At 42.8% G+C, this 25,407-nt stretch overlaps 1 protein-coding gene across 1 annotated transcript; it reads left to right on the top strand.

Moving 5' to 3' along the window:
- The first annotated feature begins 1,921 nt into the window (after nucleotides 1–1,921).
- Nucleotides 1,922–24,893, top strand: LOC128698515 (uncharacterized). The gene is made up of 7 exons (XM_053790772.2): nucleotides 1,922–2,814; nucleotides 3,561–3,702; nucleotides 3,803–3,963; nucleotides 9,249–9,407; nucleotides 19,108–19,176; nucleotides 19,293–19,382; nucleotides 21,685–24,893. The coding sequence occupies exons 1-7, from the start codon at nucleotides 2,122–2,124 to the stop codon at nucleotides 21,802–21,804; spliced, it is 1,434 nt and encodes a 477-aa protein (XP_053646747.2). The 5' UTR covers nucleotides 1,922–2,121; the 3' UTR covers nucleotides 21,805–24,893.
- The last annotated feature ends 514 nt before the right edge of the window (nucleotides 24,894–25,407 follow it).

The raw sequence follows: 25,407 nt of genomic DNA, 5'->3' as shown, positions 1-25,407 counted from the left end.
AGTAGTATGTCAATGATCTCAGCTATGGTCTGCAATCTGTATACCTTGTACATGTACTTGTTGTAAATAAAGATATTATTAACAGTCCCACCCGTGCCAAGATCGAACCACAGATAATCAGTATATAAGCTTAGCGTGCTACCAACTGAGCCACGGGACACAATTATTCTCGCAGTCTCTTTTACAACAGTCTCTCAGCATACATATATACACCTTTAGGTTAAGATAGTGAAATAAGGAGGTATATTCCCGTGGAATTGTGTGTTATATTATATAAAGAACAAACTTTGTTAAAATAACAATAGGACTTTTGGGGGGATGTCTTATATCAAATATTTAAATGGGTAATTTAGTCATATAATGGAAAGGAGAACATACATGAAGGGCGTTACATCACTGTTACATTAAGTGTCACATAATTTGAGAACTGGGACCTACACTGGGGTTTGAAAAAGATAATAGATTCTGTTAGAACACTAGTTTGCTGATTTTAAAACTAGCTTGGTATGGGTTCGGATCTTGCCTGTTCTATGAGTTGAAAATAATGGATTAAATCTGGGAAAACTTTATGAGAAAATATATAATAGAAACAAGATTGAGAGAAAAATCGCGAAATTGTAATAGTATGATTATAAACAACTCACAAAATGGAGGTTATGAACCCATGGAGAACCAATCTTAAAATTTTCCTAGCAGGCCAGAGCGCTGTCCACTGTACCATGCCAGGCAGTATGGTGTAGTGTGCTCCTGGTATGGTACAATGGATAACGCACTGACCTGCTAATTTCTGCAGTGGCTTGCCTTGAGTTTGAACCCTCCGTTTGGCGAGTTGAGAAGATAAGCCAGCCACACTGGACCTAGTCTTCACTGAATGAATCAAACACTAGTTAATAAGGTGAATACTTCAGGAGTGATAGGTTAGGTTTGTTAAGTTTCGTCAGGAAACAGGACGAGTGTTTTCTTACGCAGGTTTTAGTCATATGATGACCCCAATGGAAATAAGTCACTCTGTCTGACTTTTTTGGGTTATCCTAGGTTCTCTACATATATGCTGCTATGTATGATAATTCTATGTAACTGTATTTGTGTATACCTGAATAAACTTACTTACTTACTTACTTACTAACTCAAATACAACGGAACAAAAAAGGGAAAAGTAGCAAAAGTAACAGCAGCACCATCAGTAGTTGTAGCAGAAGTGTTAGTAGAAGTGTTAGCAGGATGGATAATGAGAACCTTCAAAACTAGGGATGCCAAGCCCATGATGACACTCTTTAGGTCGCTTCTTCTATTTAGGCTGGAATATTGCTGCACACTAACAGCACCTTTCAAGGCAGGTGAAATTGCTGACCTAGAAAATGTACAGAGAACCTTCACGGCGCGCATAACGGAGATAAAACACCTCAATTACTGGGAGTGCTTGAGGTTCTTGAACCTGTATTCCCTGGAACGCAGGCGGGAGAGATACATGATTATATACACCTGGAAAATCCTAGAGGGATTAGTACCGAACTTGCACACGAAAATCACTCACAACGAAAGCAAAAGACTTGGCAGACGATGCAACATCCCCCCAATGAAAAGCAGGGGTGTCACTAGCACGTTAAGAGACAATACAATAAGTGTCAGGGGCCCGAGACTGTTCAACTGCCTCCCAGCATACATAAGGGGAATTACCAATAGACCCCTGGCAGTCTTCAAGCAGGCGCTCGACAAGCACCTAAAGTCGGTACCTGACCAGCCGGGCTGTGGCTCGTACGTTGGATTGCGTGCAGCCAGCAGTAACAGCCTGGTTGATCAGGCTCTGATCCACCATGAGGCCTGGTCACAGACCGGGCCGCGGGGGCGTTGATCCCCGGAACTCTCTCCAGGTAAACTCCAGGAACAATAGTAGCAGCAGCAGCAACAACAGTAACAGCAGCAAGAACAGCAACAGTAGTAGCAGCATCTAATAGCAAAAGCTGTAGCAACGGTAGCAACAACGTAAGTTTAATTAAAGCAGCAAGGAAGCAGTATCAGCAGCAGCAGGTACAGGTGTGGGAGGTGTGTTGGAGGGGTCGAGGGGGAGCACGCCTCACTATTCTCAGTCTCACACTGGTGTTGATTGTTGCTGTGTTAGCGATGCCGAGGTGTTGGGGCAAAACTAAGCCGCTTGCGGCGCCGGGGACGGCACTCCAACCGCAGGGACTGTGGACAGTGGGCAGAGATCTGGCGGGGGAAGGCGGAGGAGACGAGGAGGAGACTAAGGAGAAGGACCTACTGCACCGGCCGCTTCTGCTCATCAGGATAACACTTAGCCTGCTGGGCATCGTGCCTTACAGCTACAACAGCGATACCCACCGATATGTTCTTAACTGGCGTAGTTGGGCTGGCCTCCACACCATAGGAGTGTTCCTGTGGCTTTGCGCCCTTCTTGTCTCCACCTCTGTCGGTATTGTGAGGGTGTTCGTGCAGTCGCAGTTCCTGCAGGAGTCTGGCAACCACGAACTGGAACTGATGGGCGTCGTCATTATCGTCGGATGTCTCCTGAATGCCTGGGTTGAAGTCATCAATGTCATCATTCTGGGGCGCTCCCTGTGTAATTTCCTCAACCTGTGGCAAATGTTCAGCGCCCGCACCTCCCTCGACCCCACCAGGAGGCTCAGGTTCGCCTCCTGCGTCTACGCTATCTTCCTCTACGCCTTCGTCTTCGCAGTGTTGGTTGTGGCAGTTCTTGGCCCATCGGACATGCTTATGGGAATTGTTGATCTCCTGACCCAAGTCCTGTTTCTCGTGTCTCCTCAGTGGCTTGCCCAGGAGACCCTTGCCGTCCAGGTAAGAGAGAGAGAGAGGAAGGGGGGTGGGGTGAGCAGGGGCAAAAGAGGTTCGCAGGGAACATTGGTCAATAATGTGTCCCGTAAAGTGAGGCTTGGGTGTCCGTTGTTGGTTTGACATTGTTTACCTTGCAGTGGCGGTGAAAGTACTTCCCTGTGTAAACTTTATTACTGTCCCTCTTTCATAATTATATTACTGTCCCTCCTTCATAATTATATTACTGTCCCTTCTTTACTGATCCATCATTATTTATTGATCCTATAACTTTTATTTTCACCCATGTTCGTCCGTTATAGTTCCTTTATTATCACTGAAGTGAAGCACTAAACCTGTGTGGGCAAGCAGACTGTACACTGAGTCTACATTAATCCCAGTTTGTAATTATCAAAGTATGCTTGACCGGTGTGTACAGGTGACGTGCAGTCACCTGTACACACCGGTCAAGCATAGTAGATAGGCTTTAAAATAAATAAACCAATTGATCAGCGCATGGAGTTGTGAAGGCTCGATCCTCCGTATACTAATGAGAGTTCTATATCTAAACCAATTAGGCTGCTGGTAACCGTAATGCTTTGCAAACAGGGGGGGGGGTTCTATAAAGTAACTACATGTGCTAATCACTAATTGTATACTATTCTGTACTCTACATTATAGAAATAAAGTTTGTAATGACAAGTTGGTTAGTTACTAGTAACAGGTGTGATGATGACAGGTACGGTGCTTAACAGTGACAAATATGTCGACAGGTGGTGCGTGTGGTGGTGGCGCTTGTAGTCTGTCACCTCTACATGGTCTACAAAGGTTCACTCTTCCTCTTCGTGTCCATCTGTCATATGCTACACAACGTCCTAGAGGGATGGAGGAACCAACTCTCTCACACTCTCCATGGTAAATCTTATATGGGGAGTTAAATATAATTACATCTTGTTTGGATAAGTAATTTTTGTACATCAGTTAATATTTTTTGTTAATGAGTTGTGTGCGATAGTGGCATGGCAGGACGCTGGCCTGGACCATCTGGAACAGCACAGCTCCTGCCAGGTGGTGCAGCTGGACCAGCTGGTACAGAGTCACTGCCAGGTGGTGATGATGGTGCGCAAGACTGAGACAATCTTCTCCTCCACGCTCCAGTGTTTTTATGCTACACAGGTAAGCTCCTCTCTCTCTCTCTCCACCACTTTCACCAAAACTACCTCCACCAACACTGCCTCCACTACACTGCTTCCACCAACGCTGCCTCCACTAACCGCCTTCACCAACACTGCCTTCACCAACACAGCCTTCACCAGCACAGCCTTTACCAACACAGCCTTCACCAACACAGCCTTCACCAACACTGCCTTCACTAACACAGCCTTCACCAACACAGCCTTCACCTACATTCCCTTCACTAACACAGCCTTCACCAACACAGCCTTCACTAATACAGCCTTCACCAACACAGCCTTCGGTAACAGCCTTCACCAATACTGCCTTCACTAACACAGCCTTCACTAACACAGCCTTCACTAACACAGCCTTCACCAACACAGCCTTCACCAGCACAGCCTTCACCAACACTGCCTTCACTAACACAACCTTCACCAACACAGCCTTCACCTACACTGCCTTCACTAACACAGCCTTCACCAACACAGCCTTCACTAACACAGCCTTCACCAACACTGCCTTCACTAACACAGCCTTCACTAACACAGCCTTCATTAACACAGCCTTCACCAACACAGCCTTCACCAGCACAGCCTTCACCAACACTGCCTTCACTAACACAGCCTTCACTAAGACAGCCTTCACCAACACAGCCTTCACCAGCACAGCCTTCACCAACACTGCCTTCACTAACACAGCCTTCACTAAGACAGCCTTCATTAACACAGCCTTCACCAACACAGCCTTCACCAGCACAGCCTTCACCAACACTGCCTTCACTAACACAGCCTTCACCAACACAGCCTTCACCTACACTCCCTTCACTAACACAGCCTTCACCAACACAACCTTCACTAACACAGCCTTCACCAACACTGCCTTCACTAACACAGCCTTCACCAACACAGCCTTCACTAACACAGCCTTCACCAACACTGCCTTCACTAACACAACCTTCACTAACACAGCCTTCACTAACACAGCCTTCACTAACACAACCTTCACCAGCACAGCCTTCACTAACACAGCCTTCACTAACACAACCTTCACCAGCACAGCCTTCACCAACACTGCCTTCACTAACACAGCCTTCACCAACACAGCCTTCACCTACACTGCCTTCACTAACACAGCCTTCACCAACACAGCCTTCACTAACACAGCCTTCACCAACACGGCCTTCGCCAACACAGCCTTCACCAACACAGCCTTCACCAACACAGCCTTCACCAACACAGCCTTCACCTACACTCCCTTCACTAACACTGCCTTCACCAACACAGCCTTCACTAACACAGCCTTCACCAACACGGCCTTCGCCAACACAGCCTTCACCAACACAGCCTTCACCAACACAGCCTTCACCAACACAGCCTTCACCAACACAGCCTTCGCTAACAGCCTTCACCAACACAGCCTTCACCAACACTGCCTTCAGCAACACTGCCCTCACTAACACAGCCTTCACCAACACTGCCTTCACCAACACTGCCTTCACCAACACTGCCTTCACTAACACAGCCTTCACCAACACTGCCTTCACCAACACTGCCTTCACCAACACTGCCTTCACTAACAGCCTTCACCAACACTGCCTTCACCAACACTGCCTTCACTAACACAGCCTTCACCAACACTGCCTTCAGCAACACTGCCTTCACTAACACAGCCTTCATCAACACTGCCTTCACCAACACTGCCTTCACTAACAGCCTTCACCAACACTGCCTTCACCAACACTGCCTTCACTAACACAGCCTTCACCAACACCGCCTTCACCAACACTGCCTTCACCAACACTGCCTTCACTAACACAGCCTTCACCAACACTGCCTTCACTAACACAGCCTTCACCAACACAGCCTTCAACACTGCCTTCACCAACACTGCCTTCACTAACACAGCCTTCACCAACACTGCCTTCACTAACACTGCCTTCACCAACACTGCTTTCACCAACACTGCCTTCACCAACACTGCCTTCACTAACACAGCCTTCACCAACACTACCTTCACCAACACTGCCTTCACCAACACTGCCTTCACCAACACTGCCTTCACCAACACTGCCTTCACTAACACAGCCTTCACCAACACAGCCTTCACTAACACAGCCTTCACCAACACAGCCTTCACCAACACTGCCTTCTCTAACACAGCCTTCCCCAACACTGCCTTCACCAACACTGCCTTCACTAACAGCCTTCACCTACACTGCCTTCACCAACACTGCCTTCACCAACACTGCCTTCTCTAGCAGCCTTCACCAACACTGCCTTCACCAACACTGCCTTCACCAACACTGCCTTCTCTAGCAGCCTTCACCAACACTGCCTTCACTAACAACTGGTGACCACAAGTGGGGTGCCCTAATGATGTTTTTAAATTATGTAAGTGATTTACCAGAAGGAATAAGAAACACAAGAATATATTTGCACAGGAAATAAAAATATTACGTCCCATCAATAATAAAAAAAGACGGTATGATTTTTTTCGTGATGACTAGGATAAACTGAGTAAATAAAGTGACAGATAGACGATGGAATATAATGTAGATAAAGGATATTTAATAGAAATGGAAGTGAGTAACATCAGACCCCAGGAAAAATTCAGATTATTATAAATTATCGAAAATGTCAGATTATTATTATAATCAAAAAGAAGCGCTAAGCCACAAGGGCTATACAGCGCTGCTCGAAAATGTCAGAGAAATGAACCTAGTAATCTGGTAACCCTATAAACAAAGTTGTGAGAAACTCATGTGACACTCTAGAGAATATTAAAACGGCTTAAAGTATATTGATTATATGAATGGATAAATGCTAAAAATTTATTAATAACCTATATTAGGCCAATACTGAAATATGCCCGAAATGCTCTGCATACCTGTCTTGCACATTATTATTATTATAATCAAGGGGGAAGCGCTAAACCCGGAGGATTATACAGCGCCTGGGGGGGGGGGATGTGGAAGGCATTCAGGCTTAATTCGGGGAACTGGAGCACAGATCCAATTCCCTAAATCAAGAGCCCCTCACCAACATCAAGGAACCTTCCTTGAGGGGCCTGTCTTGCACAACTTGTCAGGCACTGCAACATCATGGTATCTTGATTCAGAGGACATCTACATGACTTTCTTCACGACTTCTACAACTAGCCCATCAATTTGGGAAGGACCCACTTCCACTGGGGAATCCCACCTACCAGTGACCATGTCCTCGTCTGCTACACGTCCCTCTTCGCTGATGCTTATATAAGCGCCAGTCTCCTTACCTGTGCTTCAGAATCTCTACAACTACGGTGCTGTAAACACCAGCTCCAAGGCTGAGGGACTGATTACCTCATCTTTTGTATATAGTTCTTCTGTTTTCTAATTATGTCCAAGAATTTGTATTGATAAAGCCACTGGATGGCGAAACGTCTGCAATAAAGATAACCAGATGTTGCACAAGTGTCTTAACTTTCATGCTCTGCATACAAAGGGGCTTTTGGCATGTACACCCAACTATTATATTCCTTTGTACAACCTTGTATCATGCCAAATTAAATTTATTATTATGCAGTGGTGGTGTGGTGTCCCACACGTTAAATAAATACGCGGATAGTTAGATAACATCAAGAAAAGGTAGAGAAAATTATTATAATTATAACCTTAATTTTTAAAGTGGTGGACGGGTAAGCCAGTGGAAGGCCTCTGTCAGATGACCAGAAACTGCAGCTGTGGGTAATCATATGACTAAGACCCACGTCAGGAAACACTTGTCCTGTTTCCTGACAAACTTAACCTAAAGTAACCAAACCTAATTTAAAGTAACCAAACCTAGCCTAAAGTAACCGAACCTAACCTAAAGTAACCTAACCTAACCTAAAGCAACCTAACCTAACCTAAAGTAACCTTACCTAACCTAACCTAACCTAAAGTAACCCAACATAACCTAAAGTAACCTTACCTAACCTAACCTAAAGTAACCTACCCTAAAGTAACCTAACCTAAAGTAACCTAACCTAACCTAAAGTAACCTTACCTAACCTAACCTATATAACCCAGCCTAACCTAAAGTAACCTAACCTAACCTAAAGTAACCTAACCTAACCTAAAGTAACCTAACCTAACCTAAAGTAACCTAACCTAACCTAAAGTAACCTAACCTAACCTAAAGTAACCTTACCTAACCTGAAGTAACCTAACCTAACCTAAAGTAACCTTACCTAACCTAACCTAAAGTAACCCAACATAACCTAAAGTAGCCTAACCTAACCTAACTTAAAGTAACCTAACCTAAAGTAACCTTACCTAACCTAAAGTAACCTAATCTAACCTAAAGTAACCTTACCTAACCTAACCTAAAGTAACCTAACCTAAAGTAACCTAACCTAACCTAAAGTAACCTAACCTAACCTAAAGTAACCTTACCTAACCTAACCTAAAGTAACCTAACCTAACCTAAAGTAACCTTACCTAACCTAACCTAAAGTAACCTAACCTAAAGTAACCTAACCTAACCTAAAGTAACTTACCTAACCTAACCTAAAGTAACCTTACCTAACCTAAAGTAACCCAACCTAACCTAAAGTAACTTCACCTAACCTAAAGTAACTTAACTTAACCTAAAGTAACCTAACCTAAAGTACCTTAACCTAACCTAAAGTAACCCAACCTAACCTAAAGTAACTTAACCTACCCTAAAGTAACCTAACCTAACCTAAAGTAACCTTACCTAACCTAACCTAAAGTAACTTAACCTAACCTAAAGTAACCTTACGTAACCTAACCTAACCTAAAGTAACCTTACCTAACCTAACTTAATAAGACCCAGAACTACAAAATCGTTACCAGAATTAAATAACTGCGTTATGCTTTAAGATTGAAACCATTAAAGATGCATACGCTGGCTGACAGGAAGAAAGGATGTTAGCCACATATAAAGTCATCAAAAAACACGAAACATTAGATAAAGATAATTTTTTCGTACCTGGATCAAAGGTAACAAGAGGCCACACTTATCAACTGAGAAAAAAAAATGGAGCAGAAGAGCTACTGTGATTTTTTTCTCCACGGAGTGATATGTCAATGACTGAATTACAAAAAAATCTGTTAAGTGCTATAACTACCGCAAGTGGTGAAAATTATATGATCAGAGTATAAGTATTGAAGACGGACAAGATAAGCATAGCTCTGGTCCTTGAGTTACAAATAGGCAATTACAAAAATTTTTCTTGTGTTCCCAGCAATTGCAGAGATATAGTTTTACAATGAAGTAGTTATGGTATGTTTATGCCCACAGGTGGTGACACTGTGTCTGGAGCTGTACTTAGTAGCCTACCGTATAGGTGTGGGCACTGGGTACTATGGGCACGAGGCAATTTGGCAAGCCATCATCATCAGCCAGACCTGCATCGTCTTTTTTCTGGTTTCCCTCAAAGCTAGCAGAGTGTGTGAAGAGGTGAGTCCTCTACCCTTGTTCACTCTCTTCTAAGGTCGTGCCTTGATGCCGGTGAAGGGCTCTTGATTAAAGGAATTGGAGCTATCTTCCCATTCCAAGCGGTGCATGACTCCTATGCGTTTAGCTTCCCCATGAATGTGATAACAGCTTTGTATGGAAGTTTTAACCACACTGCCTACAACTCACTCCCACACCTCTACGACTCCGCCCCCACGACCCATCCGTCATCATAGCTGCGTAGTGTTCCATTCACGGTATTGTGCCTTTTTATTCTAGCTAGGATTGGTGCTAGGGTGTGGGTGCCAGTTTACCAAATCTAGTTTTAAAATAGTATGGAATTATTCCGTGAGATAACTTATGTATGCCTCTTCTGAGTGGCTTCAGTCTTTAATGACATGTATTTTATGAAAGGCATGCAAATTTGCCAATTTATTAAGAGTTGAGGAACTTTATAGTATTGAATTCAGTGCGATTATTAGAGATCTCTTCTTGTTGTCATTAAACTTTTAGCACTGGCGTGTTAGTTTAGGTAAGGTTTCTCAGGAAACAGATCAAGTGTTTCCTGACGCTGGTCTTAGTCATATGATGACCCACAGCTGGAGCTTTTGGTCATCTGCTTTTGGTCATCTGACCGAGGCCTTCCACTGGCTTACCTACGTCTACCCCCTTTAAAAAATATTGTGTTCTATACTGGTGTTTTTCTCAAAGGAAGCATCACCTCCATTTTGTGATCTATAAGTCCAGTTTGCCATTTTTATTATGTAAATTAGTTTCTGTGGAAAATTCCTACTATGGTCGGCTTCTAACCTCACTAATTTATCTTACAGACAAGCTTATATTCATTTTGGACTATCTAGGTGTCACTGTCAACTTTAATGTAGAAACTGAAAAAAATATATTATGTGACTGAATACTCCAATCCGGTCAGCTCAAAGCCTTAAAATTGGTGTACCTTACTTGGTACAAGGTTCAAATTGGGGGCTATGTGGAGGCCAATTTGCCTTTTTCAAAGTCACATAGTGACTGAAAGACATCTAGATTTAACACCGTTGTTATATCTGATGGTAATGGGTATGGTAAGTAATGGGGGCAGGAGCATGGGTGAGTCAGATGTGTGGGGTGAAGGAAGCCAGAGGTGTTGAGGCGGGGGAAACCATTGTGTGGAGGGGAGCTACACCTATGATTAAGCCAGAGGTTCGAAAAATTAACCTTGAAGGACCACCGGCCGCTGTTCTCCCCCTATCTGCAAATCAATGGCGTTCTTGGGCGCTAGAAACGAAGCCAATATTCCATTCTCCTCCCCCTCCATAATGTCGAACAAACACTTATATCCTATAGCTTCTCAACTACTTTAATATTAAAACAATGCCGCAGCTTCTATGTAAACGCAAGATATGGCGGCTACAAGGTTTAAGATGTAAACAAACAATATGGTGGCAAAGTGATGAATATAAACAAACAAAATGGCGGCAGTGATGAATATAAACAAACAATATGGTTATAGTAATGACTATAAACAATATGGTGGCATAGTGATGGATATAAACAAACAATGCGGTTATAGTAATGACTATAAGCAATATGGTGGCATAGTGATGAATATAAACAAACAATATGGCGTAAGTGATGAATATAAGCAAACAAGATGTGATGAATGTAAACAAACAAGATGACAGCAGTGATATAAACAAACAATATGGGGGACAATTATGAATATTAACAATATGGCATCAGTGATGAATATAAATAAACAATATGGCGGCAGTGATGAATATTAACAAACAATATGGCGGAAGTGATGAATATAAACAAACACTAGCGGCACCTGGTCCTCAAAGAAGAGCCTATATATCCTGCCAGAAAACAATAGCGAGGGGTTTGTGATACAATATCAGGAGATAAGATGGAAGGAGTGACGTGCAGCTGGCAGAGAAGGGCATGTTCCACAACCTGATGAGTCATGTAACTATGGACAATGAACTTTAATATAATCAAAAAGTATTTTAATTCCGTCCCGCTACACAGCAGTCATATTTATTTTGTAATGTGAATTATCTGTTATTTGAGTCTCTGAACATAAAAATCCCATGTAGATAGGCTTAAGGTACTAAACCTGCATTCTCAGGAAGGCATAGAATAAAGGATTTATTAAAGAATTCCCCTCAAGGAAGGTTCTTTGACATTGGTGAGGGGCTCTTGATCTTGGGAATTGGATCTGTGCTCCAGTTCCCTGAATTAAGCCTGAATACTTTCCACATCTCCCCCACCGGCGCTGCATAATCCTATGGGTTTAGCGCTCCCTCTTGATTATAATAATAATAATTAAAGAATTATACAGATGTAAAGCAGGAATAAATAAAGCGTATATAACTGACGTGATGAAACTATAACCATAATAGGACTCAGTAGTGGATTTATAAAAGATGTAGGTAAGTACTGGTTTGGCAGTAAAGTTGTAGATGAGTAGAATAAACTCCCAGGTAGCATCATTGAGACGATAACTTTGAGTAGTTTTAAACTGGACTGGTACATCAGTGGGTGTGAGTTAGAGCTGTCTAACATGGACCAGAAGGCCTATGGAAGTGTTCCTTCATTATTATGTTACAGAGAAACTTCATAAACCCTATAAGTTACTGAGTCTGAGTGATTCCTGGGACATAGTAGCGTAGGCAACACCATAAATGGATTAGAAAAACACGTAAACAAACGACATATTTATTAGAAAACGTTTCGATCCTGCGACCTTGATCACTTCTAAAATACAGAGGTAGAAAGGCATTATATATAGGCGGAGAATGAGGTGTGAGTGACGCATGGTGACCTGAAGAATGTCATGTTGGGATGAGGACGGGTTAATTGATGACTTCATGTGACTCCTGTGTTGCTGGGCAGGTGCTGCTTTGCCTGCTTGATTATCATGTATGCTAATATTTTAGAAATTTTGTGGTTTCCAGTGTTACGTTGTATTGTGTCGGTTACGGCGATTAGCGAGGCTTCCAGATTCGATCCAAAGATGTGGAGGATACCTCAGATCCTTAGATCAAGAGCCCTTCACCGTCATCAGTGTATCTAGGTTGAAGTGTAAGAGGAATGAGTGGTAGAATCCTTGTCGTGACAGAGAAATATTAAGATTGTAATGTAGATAGAATATGACACGTTGTCGTGACAGCGAAATATCTACATAAAGACAGGTTGATAGACAGAATATGATAGTGCTTCTTCTTGTACAGGACTGTCATCGCTATCTACCAAAAGCATAACATTACACAGAAATTTTTACCCCCAGAGTTACACTGCGTTAAAATAATTATTACAGGAATCAGAGAAATGCTCATACGATGTGCGCAGTTGGAGAAATGTTCCATTTTTTTTTTTTAATTTTCGGAGTGACTGAACCCAGGTCATCTTGCAGTGTTGTGGACACAGAAACTGAAATATCTTCTCCTTAGACAGTTTTCTCATTTTTACACTTTGTTAATCTACCAATGATCATGCAGCCATTGGAAGATCTGTTTTTCCATTCATTTATTTATGAGTTTTCTATACTTTCAATACATCTTAGTGACTGTGAAACAAGTTTTTTTTAATTTTCGTTACTAAATATCTCAAATATATTACCAAAAAAGTATAATTTGTAGTAAGTAATTGGGCGTTCGTATGAATTATCCTGCGACGATCAATACTGTACAATACAAAGCGATGATGTGTCCATTATAGATTATATATTATGAAGTATGGCATCCATTTTCATTTTGCTCGCTCGACGACCAGCCAGTGTGCCGTCATCCACTACTTTAGCCGACTTTTCAATTCACGTTTTCCGAAGCTATTATCTCACATATGTAAAAGAAATTCCGAGACAGCGAGACTCCAGAGTGTAATTGTCAGTTAAACTGCATGTAATGTATTGATGCCCGAAGTTAATTAAATCATTCGAAGAGGATAATCACCTCTCACTTAGCGAGGCAGACACAAAGACTCTTGGTCGATGGTAGCTATAATTTATGGGATAATTCTTTAGAATTATAGTTGGGACATGATTACAGGTTAGTTGTATACCGTGGAAAAAATCATCCTTATACAATGCTTGATGATTAAGTTTTATCGTTGACAATACTGATAAATAAGAGGAAGAATAACTTGAATGAGTGTAATTTATGACTGGCTAGGCTTTGCTGGGTCCTGCGTCATCTGCTTTACTTAATATATTCATTACTGATACCATTACTGTTACCACTCCTTTACTGGTGACCCCCGTGGCCTGGCTGGCAAAGCTCTCGCTTCACACACGGAGGGCCCTGGTTCGATTCCCGGCGGGGTAGAAGCATTTCGACGCGTTTCCTTACACCTGTCATGTTCACCTAGCAGCAAGTATGTACCTGGGTGTTAGTTGATTGGTGTGGGTCGCATCCTGGGGGCAAATTGAAGGACCACAATGGAAAAAAGACAGACAGTCCTCGATGATACACTGACTTTCTTGGGATATCCTGGGTGGCTAACCCTCCGGGGTTAAAAATCCGAACGAAATCTCACTGCTTCTACCTTTTCTACTACTATTACTAATTTTGCATTCCTTCACTCTCCTTTCTATTGTAGCTAAACACTACAACCCCTACTTTCTACAACCACTACTACTACTACTAACTACTACTAGTACTACTACTACTAACTACTACTACTACTAACTACTACTACTACTACTACTAGCATTACCACCACCACTACTACTACTACTACTAGCATTACCACTACTACTAGCATTACCACTACTACTACTACTACTAGCATTACCACTACTAGCATTACCACTACTACTAGCATTACAACTACTACTAGCATTACCACTACTACTAGCATTACCACTACTACTACTACTTCCACTACCAGCATTACTACTACTTTTGCTTCCTCTCTCCCACCAAAGTCCTTCTCGCCTGTATATGCTGCTCACTCGCTAAATTCTGTTTAATAGAGAATAATGGTTATAATCATAACCATGATTTGTAAAGTGGTGGGGAGGGGGTAAGCCAGTGGAAGTCCTCAGTCAGATAACTAAAAGCTCCAGCTGTGGGTCATCATATGAGATCGACACCATGCCTAACCCTTCTAGGGTAGGGTAGGTGCCTGAGCCCGAGCCTTTAGCTCATAAGACTGTCATTCCCATTTGCCCCCTTGTGGCGGGGATGGTAGACCAGAGAGGCCTAGCTTGTGGCTAGGCCTGGGGACAGTTGGTCCCAAAGATGAGGAGGTACTTGTTCCTCCTCCCATGGGAGACTTAGGTCTCAGACACTCCCTAAAGAGGGAGCCAAGGCCGGGCCACCACTTGGAAAAGGCCCGGGCCGGGAGAATACCGGCTAATATTTAATAATAATAATAATAATCATCATATGACTAAGACCCGCGTCAGGAAACACTTGTCCTGTTTACTGACAAACCTTACCATCTCTTCTGTCAGTGTGACTTGTTAATGTCCAAGTCGGGCCCGAGCGTCGTCGTAAGCTTCTCTACATCCTATGTGCGGGTCATTTGTGTATTGTTCCAGTCACGGTATTGTGACTTCTTGTTCTTGTGTTGTTACTGTGCTGATGTTAATTTAGCGTTTATGCTTGTAATTGTTAAAAAGTCGTAGATTTAAACAGATATAAATTTCTACGTAGTTGCACACTTACGTTGTTGCACACTTACTGTTAATTTCCTGTTGCTGCACACTTAATGTTCCCGTTGTTGCACACTTACTGTTAATTTCCTGTTGCTGCACACTTACTGTTAATGTTGCTGCACACTTACTGTTAATGTTCCTGTTGCTGCACACTTACTGTTAATGTTCCTGTTGCTGCACACTTACTGTTAATGTTCCTGTTGCTGCACACTTACTGTTAATGTTCCTGTTGCTGCACACACTGTTAATGTTCCTGTTGCTACACACTTACTGTTAATGTTCCTGTTGCTGCACACTTACCGTTAATGTTCCTGTTGCTGCACACTTACCGTTAATGTTCCTGTTGCTGGTATGGTATATTTTTCCCTCTTATTTTCATGCTGGCAGTTACCAGAGCAAGTGGAGGATGGGGAGTGAGCCTTCTGCTTTTCTATCCTTGACCTAGATAATACATGATAGTTCTTAACCTAAATAGTAGTTAGTTTTTCTCAACAGATATCCTCGGTGTGGACTTCCAAGTCCTCTGTTATGTGTTTTTCCCATGTACATACTAGCACGTACATGTACTCCCACGTCCCTGTTACTGACACTGTTGTACTCCTCCTGGTAATATTTTACTGTTACGCTGTTGCTAACACTCTTACTGTTGATGTTATTGTTGCTAGCACTTTTACTGTTGATGTTCCTGTTATTAACATTCTTACTGTTGATGTTCCTGTTGCTAGCACTTTTACTGTTGATGTTCCTGTTATTGACATTCTTACTGTTGATGTTCCTGTTGCTAACACTTTTACTGTTGATGTTCCTGTTGCTAGCACTTTTACTGTTGATGTTCCTGTTATTAACATTCTTACTGTTGATGTTCCTGTTGCTAACACTTTTACTGTTGATGTTCCTGTTGCTAACACTCTTACTGTTGCTGCTCCTGTTGCTGATACATACTGTTGAATTTACTTGCCGTTTTGTTAATGCAGAAAATACCATCCAGTATTAGTCACTCCATACCCATCCTGTTGGCGTTAGTCACCCCATACCCATCCTGTTGGCGTTAGTTACCCCATACCCATCCTGTTGGCGTTAGTCACCTCATACCCATCCTGTTGGCGTTAGTCACCCCATACCCATCCTGTGAGCGGTAGTCACCTCATGCCCATCCTGTGGGCGTTAATCACCCCATACCCATCTTGTGGACGTTAGTCACCCCATATGCATCCTGTTGGCGTTAGTCACCCCATACCCATCCTGTTGGCGTTAGTCACCCCATACCCATCCTGTTGGCGTTAGTCACCCCATACCCATCCTGTTGGCGTTAGTCACCCCATACCCATCCTGTGAATGGTAGTCACCCCATACCCATGATGTGGGAGAAGCCACTCCGTATCTATGATGTGGATGGTAGTCACCTTATACCCACAGTGTGGGTGGTAGTCACCTTATACCCACAGTGTGGGTGGTAGTCACCTTATACCCACAGTGTGGGTGGTAGTCACCTTATACCCACAGTGTGGATGGTAGTCACCTTATACCCACAGGGTGGGTGGTAGTCACCTTATACCCACAGTGTGGGTGGTAGTCACCTTATACCCACGGTGTGGATGGTAGTCACCTTATACCCACAGTGTGGGTGGTAGTCACCTTATACCCACAGTGTGGGTGGTAGTCACCTTATACCCACAGTGTGGGTGGTAGTCACCTTATACCCACAGTCTGGGTGGTAGTCACCTTATACCCACAGTGTGGGTGGTAGTCACCTTATACCCACAGTGTGGGTGGTAATCACCTTATACCCACAGTGTGGGTGGTAGTCACCTTATACCCACAGTGTGGGTGGTAGTCACCTTATACCCAGTGTGGGTGGTAGTCACCTTATACCCACGGTGTGGGTGGTAGTCACCTTATACCCACAGTGTGGGTGGTAGTCACCTTATACCCACAGTGTGGGTGGTAGTCACCTTATACCCACAGTGTGAGTGGTAGTCACCTTATACCCACAGTGTGGGTGGTAGTCACCTTATACCCACAGTGTGGGTGGTAGTCACCTTATACCCACAGTGTGAGTGGTAGTCACCTTATACCCACAGTGTGGGTGGTAGTCACCTTATACCCACAGTGTGAGTGGTAGTCACCTTATACCCACAGTGTGAGTGGTAGTCACCTTATACCCACAGTGTGGGTGGTAGTCACCTTATACCCACAGTGTGGGTGGTAGTCACCTTATACCCACAGTGTGAGTGGTAGTCAAAAAAATTACGTAGGCACGAAAGTAGGCCTAGGAACTGGGCCCCAACATCCTAATGTTTATGCTCAAATGATTGGTAGCAACAGTTCCTTGGATCAAGAACCCTTCACACACACGGTACATGAGCAGGCTGCCAAGTCTAGTTTTATCAACACAAACCCAAAATAGATTCCTTGTTGGTTTAATGGTGGGGGGGGGGGGGGGTCAAGCCTATTGACTACACTATGGCCATTAAGGCTGCCCGTAATCTTTTCGCTACCAGTCAAGAATATTTCATTCCTCTGATAGGGATTAATATAAACTCTCTGTGTATACTAGTATACATCGAGACGAATACACCTCTTCGTGTATATATATTGTGACTTGTATGTTTCAGAAATTTTAACAATCAGTGCAGTTTATTATATATTTCCTGACAGTTTGACGTGAATGTATGTTAATTATCTTTAAGTACATAGTATTCTGAAACACTTCAATAATCATTAGTTTCTACGTGATCTAAATCAGTTTAAACAGTTAATTAACTACATTATTCGTGAGGTGAGAAATTTGACACATGTACAACACCTCGGTATTTTTATTGGACGACATTTCGCCCACCTGTGGCTTTTTCAATTCAATACCGAGGGGATATATGAAGACAGTAGAAACTAAGGTAATCAGTCCCTGAGCCTTGTAGAACTATACACAGAAGACAGTGGAAGACAAGGTAATCAGTCCCTGAGCCTTGCAGAACTATACACAGAAGACAGTGGAAGACAAGGTAATCAGTCCCTGAGCCTTGCAGAACTATACACAGAAGACAGTGGAAGACAAGGTAATCAGTCCCTGAGCCTTGCAGAACTATACACAGAAGACAGTGGAAGACAAGGTAATCAGTTTCTAAGCCTTGTAGAACTATACACAGAAGACAGTGAAGACAATGTAATCAGTCCCTAAGCCTTGCAGAACCATACAGGAAAGAGAGTGGAAGACAAAGTAATCAGTCCCTCATCCTGGAAGCCGGTGTTCAATATGTATATTATTAATTTTCCCAGGCTGTCCAGTATTTTCTTATTCGTTGGGGGTAAAATTAATACATATGGGCTTAGCGCTTGTGTTGAATATAATTATGCAATATCTCCCGTTTAACTTGTGTTACGAACCTTCACCGAGCTTTGTCTCTCTTTAGTGGATACGTACCTTGGTCCTGGTGAAGGGCTCTTGGTCCAAGGTGTGAGAGGGTGTTAGTGGACTGGTGTGGGTCGCATCCTGGGACAAAATTGATCTAATTTGCCAGAAATGCTCAGCATAACAAACGGCTTTCTATATACGTAGTAGTATGTCATTGATGTCAACTATGGTCTGTATACCTTGTACATGTAGAAATAAACTGCTCAACTGCCTCCCAGCATACATAAGGGGAATTACCAATAGACCCCTGGCTGTCTTCAAGAAGGAACTGGACAGGCACCTAAAGTCAGTACCTGATCAGCCGGGCTGTGGTTCGTACGTTAGTCTACGTGCGACCGGCAGTAACAGCCTGGTTGATCAGGTCCTGATCAACCACGAGGCCTGGTCACGGACCGGGCCGCGGGGGCGTTGACCCCCGGAACACCCTCCAGGTATGATAACTTTCTGCTGCATATAACCTCCTGTCATTTCCGTTGTATGTTAATACAAGTATGATTTTGCACTTGGCTTGCCTGAGATAATGCTGACTGACACTTTCTGACCTTAATAATGAAGAGTTTATGCGGATGTATAATGAAGTTATACAGTTGTATAATGAGTTTATATACTAGTGTATTTTACTTCCATAGGCTGAGAGGTGCGTGGATGTCCTCCGTCATGGCCTACCTTACACCGCCTCAGACAAGGATAAATTCCACGTGAGTCGAGAGCTGTTTGGTGTATAGCATCTTTCACATACACTGTGTGGTGTATATTGTATGTTTATGGCGAGGGGAGAGGCAGGAAATATAATGCACTTGTTTACATTTCATAGTTTGGGGAGCTGACAGTGGCGCTGACGTCGTCTCCCATTTGCATCAGCGGAGGCCGGTTCTTCACTATTAACAGGCCCTTTATCATCACCGTGAGTACATACCGGCACTTTCGGCAAAACTGAGTACGTGTCAGCCCCCAGACAAAGTACGTAATCACTGAGTACATGTCAGTCCTCCAGGCAAAGTACATCACACAGTACATATCAACCTCCCAGACTATGTACATCACACAGTACATGTCAACCTCCCAGGCAAAGTACATCATCACATGGTACATGTCAACCTCCCAGGCAAAGTACATCATCACATGGTACATGTCAACCTCCCAGGCAAAGTACATCATCACATGGTACATGTCAACCTCCCAGGCAAAGTACATCACATGGTGCATGTCAACCTCCCAGGCAAAGTCTGTATCATCACAGAGTACAAGTGAGCCCAACTGTCATGTCTGTATCATCACTGAATACAGTTGGCGTCACCCTGCATAGTTATCCAGCAAGAGTTAGTGTTGAGCTAAAGCTCTTGGGCCAGCCTCTAAATTTTAAGTTGGCCTACGTGAACTTTTATTTTTTTTTTACAGGATGGAACATTTTTCTTCTGCAGTATTAGTGTCTTCCCAGTCCGTTCCAGTACTGTTCTTCACTAACTTTCCCAGTCTGTTCCAGTACTGTTCTTCACTAACTTTCCCAGTCCGTTTCAGTACTGTTCTTCACTAACTTTCCCAGTCTGTTCCAGTACTGTTCTTCACTAACTTTCCCAGTCTGTTCCAGTACTGTTCTTCACTAACTTTCCCAGTCTGTTCCAGTACTGTTCTTCACTAACTTTCCCAGTCCGTTTCACTACTGCTCTTCGCTAACTTTCCCAGTCCGTTCCAGTACTGCTCTTCACTAACTTTCCTAGTCCGTTCCAGTACTGTTCTTCACTAACTTTCCTAGTCCGTTCTAGTACTGCTCTTCACCAACTTTCCTAGTCCGTTCCAGTACTGCTCTTCACTAACTTTCCTAGTCCGTTCCAGTACTGTTCTTCACTAACTTTCCTAGTCCGTTCCAGTACTGTTCTTCACTAACTTTCCTACTCTGTTCCAGTACTGCTCTTCACTAACTTTCCCAGTCCGTTCCAGTACTGTTCTTCACTAACTTTCCTAGTCCGTTCCAGTACTGCTCTTCACTAACTTTCCTAGTCCGTTCCAGTACTGCTCTTCACTAACTTTCCTAGTCCGTTCCAGTACTGTTCTTCACTAACTTTCCTAGTCCGTTCCAGTACTGTTCTTCACTAACTTTCCCAGTCCGTTCCAGTACTGTTCTTCACTAACTTTCCCAGTCCGTTCCAGTACTGCTCTTCACTAACTTTCCCAGTCCGTTCCAGTACTGTTCTTCACTAACTTTCCTAGTCCGTTCCAGTACTGCTCTTCACTAACTTTCCCAGTCCGTTCCAGTACTGTTCTTCACTAACTTTCCCAGTCTGTTCCAGTACTGTTCTTCGCTAACTTTCCTAGTCCGTTACAGTACTGCTCTTCACTAACTTTCCCAGTCCGTTCCAGTACTGTTCTTCACTAACTTTTCCAGTCTGTTCCAGTACTGTTCTTCACTAACTTTCCCAGTCCGTTCCAGTACTGCTCTTCACTAACTTTCCCAGTCCGTTCCAGTACTGTTCTTCACTAACTTTCCTAGTCCGTTCCAGTACTGTTCTTCACTAACTTTCCTAGTCCTTTCCAGTACTGTTCTTCACTAACTTTCCCAGCCCGTTCCAGTACTGTTCTTCACTAACTTTCTAAGTCCGTTCCAGTACTGTTCTTCACTAACTTTCCCAGTCCGTTCCAGTACTGTTCTTGACTAACTTTCCTAGTCCGTTCCAGTACTGTTCTTCACTAACTTTCCTAGTCCTTTCCAGTACTGTTCTTCACTAACTTTCCCAGCCCGTTCCAGTACTGTTCTTCACTAACTTTCTAAGTCCGTTCCAGTACTGTTCTTCACTAACTTTCCCAGTCCGTTCCAGTACTGCTCTTCACTAACTTTCCCAGTCCGTTCCAGTACTGCTTTTCACTAACATATAGAAACGTTTCCTGACGTTTTAAGTACTCATTTGTGTGTGTTAACTCTCCAAAATGCTACCAGCCATGACAATAGAATTTGCTCCCCGTGCTAGTACCAACCTGTTGGTGAACTTCCTAATTCATTAGAGTTTATTTACGTGTTTTATTATGGATTGTCTCCACGCTGGTGATGGCTTTATTTGCTAAGTTTGTGTTGCAGGTGGTGGTGACTGTTAGTTATGTTTGTGTTGCAGGTGGTGGTGACTATTTGTTATGTTTGTGTTGCAGGTGGTGGTGACTGTTTGTTATGTTTGTGTTGCAGGTGGTGGTGACTATTAGTCATGTTTGTGTTGCAGGTGGTGGGGGCGGTGTTATCCTACTTCGTCATCGTCCTGCAACTTAAGTTACCATCAGCATCGAGTGTAAGGCAGAACTTGGCGGCCCTCAACACCACCACCTTCAACCACACGCTCTAGTACCAAGCTTTCTGCTACAAAATATTTCGTGCAATACAGGAGCAGATCTGCACTTGTAGTGTCCTATCTTTAGCATATAAATAAATGTAACAACAGCAACTAAATACCGATGGTAGGGACACTTAAGGATGTGGCTATAGTACGACATACCCCAAGTACAGAATTAAACACATGTGCAACATCTGGGTATCTTTATTTGTAGACGTTTCGCCATCCAGTGGCTTTATCAATACAATAAAAGGACATAATGTGAAGATTGTAGAACTATGTACAGAAGATGAGGTAATCAGTCCCTCAGCCTTAGAGTTGGTGAAGAGCACCGTAGTTTTGAAAAATCAGAAGCACAGGTAGTAAGATTGTAGCTTATATAGTGGCGTCAGGTATTACCCTGTGCTAGCGAAAAGTAACGTTTAGTTCTTACTCGTATTTAAATGTTAGTGTGACTAAAGGTGCAGTAAATTGTAAGAACACATTCTCTGGTGTAGGCTGATCATTTATAAATAATGCTGATTGAACGTTTAATACTTTTAGCCCTCAAGGAGACACTGTATCAGTCCTATGGGTTTAGCGTCTCCTTACGGTTGTGACGAATGGTTTTGAAAACCGACAAGTTGAAGATTGAGACACTGATGCAACATATGGGAATCTTTATTGAGGAAACGTTTCGCCGCATAGTGGCTTTATCAGTCCAATACAAAGTAGAAATGTGTAAGGAGAGGAGTAGTTTGAGGTAATCGGTCCCTCAGCCTGGAGTCGATGTGTTCAGTCCATCAATCTTGTAGAATGTACAGCATAGGGCCAGAGAGGTGGCTTATATACTGCAGTCAGATGAGTCGAAGCAGGAGGAGGCGGGACCACAGTGGGACCTGCCACTAATGTAAGTAGGTCGTCGTCCTAAGGTTGGACAACCGTTGAAGTCTTTGTATATAAGCCACCTCTCTGGCCCTATGCTGTACTTCCTGCAAGTGATGGACTGAACACATCGATTCCAGGTTGAGGGACTGATTACCTCATACTCCTCCTCTCCTTACCCATTTCTGCTTTGCATTGGACTGATGAAGCCACTGTGTGGCGAAACGTTCCTTCAGTAAAGATTCCCACATGTTGCATAAGTGTCTCAATTCTCCAAGTTGTCGGTTTTCAAAACCATTCATCATTTCTACTTTGTATTGGACTGATGAACCCACTGTGTGGCGAAACGTTTCCTCAATAAAGATTCCCATATGTTGCATAAGTGTCTCAATCTTCATCTCCTTACGGTTTTAATTTTAATAACAGTGACATTGAGTATCAGGCTGCGGGAAGTGCATACCATTTTCAGGCTATATGTAATTTGATATCTTGCCCTTGTGTATACATGGCTCTTAATGTGTGGGAACATTACTCGGAAGATAATGTAGTTAGGAGTCAACGATAGTTTGTGTAAGTTCTAGTTAGGAGCCCCTTTCTTGGCATGGGAGAAATGATGTGATAGACTGGGGACTGTGTAAGGTAGTATAACATCAAGATTAATAGGCTGGGGACAGTGTAAGATTGTCAAAAAGATGTGATAGGCTGGGGACAGTGTAAGATTGTCAAAAAGATGTGATAGGCTGGGGACAGTGTAAGATTGTCAAAAGAATGTGATAGGGTGGAGATAATGTAAGGCAGTAAAAAGATGTGATAGGCTGTGTACAATATGAAGTAGTAAAAAAAAGATGTGATAGGCTGGGTACAATATGAGGTAGTAAAAAAAAGATGTGATAGGCTGGGTACAATATGAGGTAGTAAAAAAAAGATGTGATAGGCTGGGTACAATATGAGGTAGTAAAAAAAAGATGTGATAGGCTGGGGACAATGTGAGGTAGTTAAAAAAGATGTGATAGGCTGGGGACAATATGAGGTAGTAAAAAAAAGATGTGATAGGCTGGGTACAATATGAGGTAGTAAAAAAAAGATGTGATAGGCTGGGGACAATGTGAGGTAGTTAAAAAAGATGATAGGCTGGGGACAATATGAGGTAGTAAAAAAAAGATGTGATAGGCTGGGGACAATGTGAGGTAGTTAAAAAAGATGATAGGCTGGGTACAATATGAGGTAGTAAAAAAAAGATGTGATAGGCTGGGTACAATATGAGGTAGTAAAAAAAAGATGTGATAGGCTGGGGACAATGTGAGGTAGTTAAAAAAGATGATAGGCTGGGGACAATATGAGGTAGTAAAAAAAAGATGTGATAGGCTGGGGACAATGTGAGGTAGTTAAAAAAGATGATAGGCTGGGTACAATATGAGGTAGTAAAAAAAAGATGTGATAGGCTGGGGACAATATGAGGTAGTAAAAAAAAGATGTGATAGGCTGGGGACAATGTGAGGTAGTTAAAAAAGATGATAGGCTGGGTACAATATGAGGTAGTAAAAAAAAGATGTGATAGGCTGGGGACAATGTGAGGTAGTAAAAAAAAGATGTGATAGGCTGGGGACAATGTGAGGTAGTTAAAAAAGATGATAGGCTGGGTACAATATGAGGTAGTAAAAAAAAGATGTGATAGGCTGGGGACAATGTGAGGTAGTTAAAAAAGATGATAGGCTGGGTACAATATGAGGTAGTAAAAAAAAGATGTGATAGGCTGGGGACAATATGAGGTAGTAAAAAAAAGATGTGATAGGCTGGGTACAATATGAGGTAGTAAAAAAAAGATGTGATAGGCTGGGGACAATGTGAGGTAGTAAAAAAAAGATGTGATAGGCTGGGGACAATGTGAGGTAGTAAAACATCATTTTTATTTACGGGTTGTTGGGAATAGGACGTAGCAAACCGCCTGATAAAGAAAAGGAAAGTATACAAAGAAAAACCAGAGAAAAGAAATTCAGTTGAGCACTTTTTTTATTCAACCAAAATTAGGTACACCCACTGCAGCTACTCTGCTTTATTCTTAATGAGACTTGTGGAACAGAAGCTCGATGACTCACAAAATCATAACAATACAATTACAAACAAACCACAGAACGGGTGAGGTTTGAACCCATGTTCTGGAATTTTAGGACGCGTCATTGGTTCAGACCCCACCCGTTCCGTTTTTTTTTTTTTTTCAGAAGATAGATGTTTCCAAGTCATTTCATCACAGGTAAAAACAAAGTCAGCCTAGGCTGAGAGACTTCAATAGGGTAATGAGGATTATCGAGAATTCCTTTATGAGTTCAGTAGCTACGGAGGTTTGAGGACTTCCTTCCAGCAGAACTGGAATTACTATCACCCGGGTACAACATGGGTTCTGGGGAATTAAAACTGACATGTATAATATAATTCTCATCCATTTAGAAATGTTGCTGTATGACCCTTGTGGGTTAAGCGCGTAGTTATGATAATTTAGAACAGTTACTCGTGATTTTGATCTGCCTCTGTAATTTTTGAGGTAATGGTTGGTTGGGAATTTATGTATCGTGTCCCATTTCTTAGCAATGTTAATGAATTAAAGAAACCTGTGTAATAACTTTCCAGGTATTTCTTTATTTCCTTATCCCCAAAATGATGGAGTGCTTTGATCTTGGCGAACGGCTCTTGATCCAGTGAACTGAAGCTGCCCTCCCCTGCCTTGAATGAATTCAACTTGATTGGTTCCCATTC

The sequence above is a fragment of the Cherax quadricarinatus genome, chromosome 88, assembly GCF_038502225.1.
Source record: "Cherax quadricarinatus isolate ZL_2023a chromosome 88, ASM3850222v1, whole genome shotgun sequence".
NCBI classification, from domain to species: domain Eukaryota; kingdom Metazoa; phylum Arthropoda; class Malacostraca; order Decapoda; family Parastacidae; genus Cherax; species Cherax quadricarinatus.
This window is presented reverse-complemented; position numbering and strand designations above follow the sequence as displayed.

What these genes read in the sequence shown, in the direction of transcription:
- LOC128698515 (XM_053790772.2), top strand. Translation starts at nt 2,122, where the DNA reads ATGCCGAGGTGTTGGGGCAAAACTAAGCCGCTTGCGGCGCCGGGGACG. An exon ending in AGGAGACCCTTGCCGTCCAG is followed by an intron (nt 2,815 to 3,560) that starts GTAAGAGAGAGA and finishes ATATGTCGACAG; the next exon opens with GTGGTGCGTGTGGTGGTGGC. An exon ending in ACTCTCTCACACTCTCCATG is followed by an intron (nt 3,703 to 3,802) that starts GTAAATCTTATA and finishes TGTGTGCGATAG; the next exon opens with TGGCATGGCAGGACGCTGGC.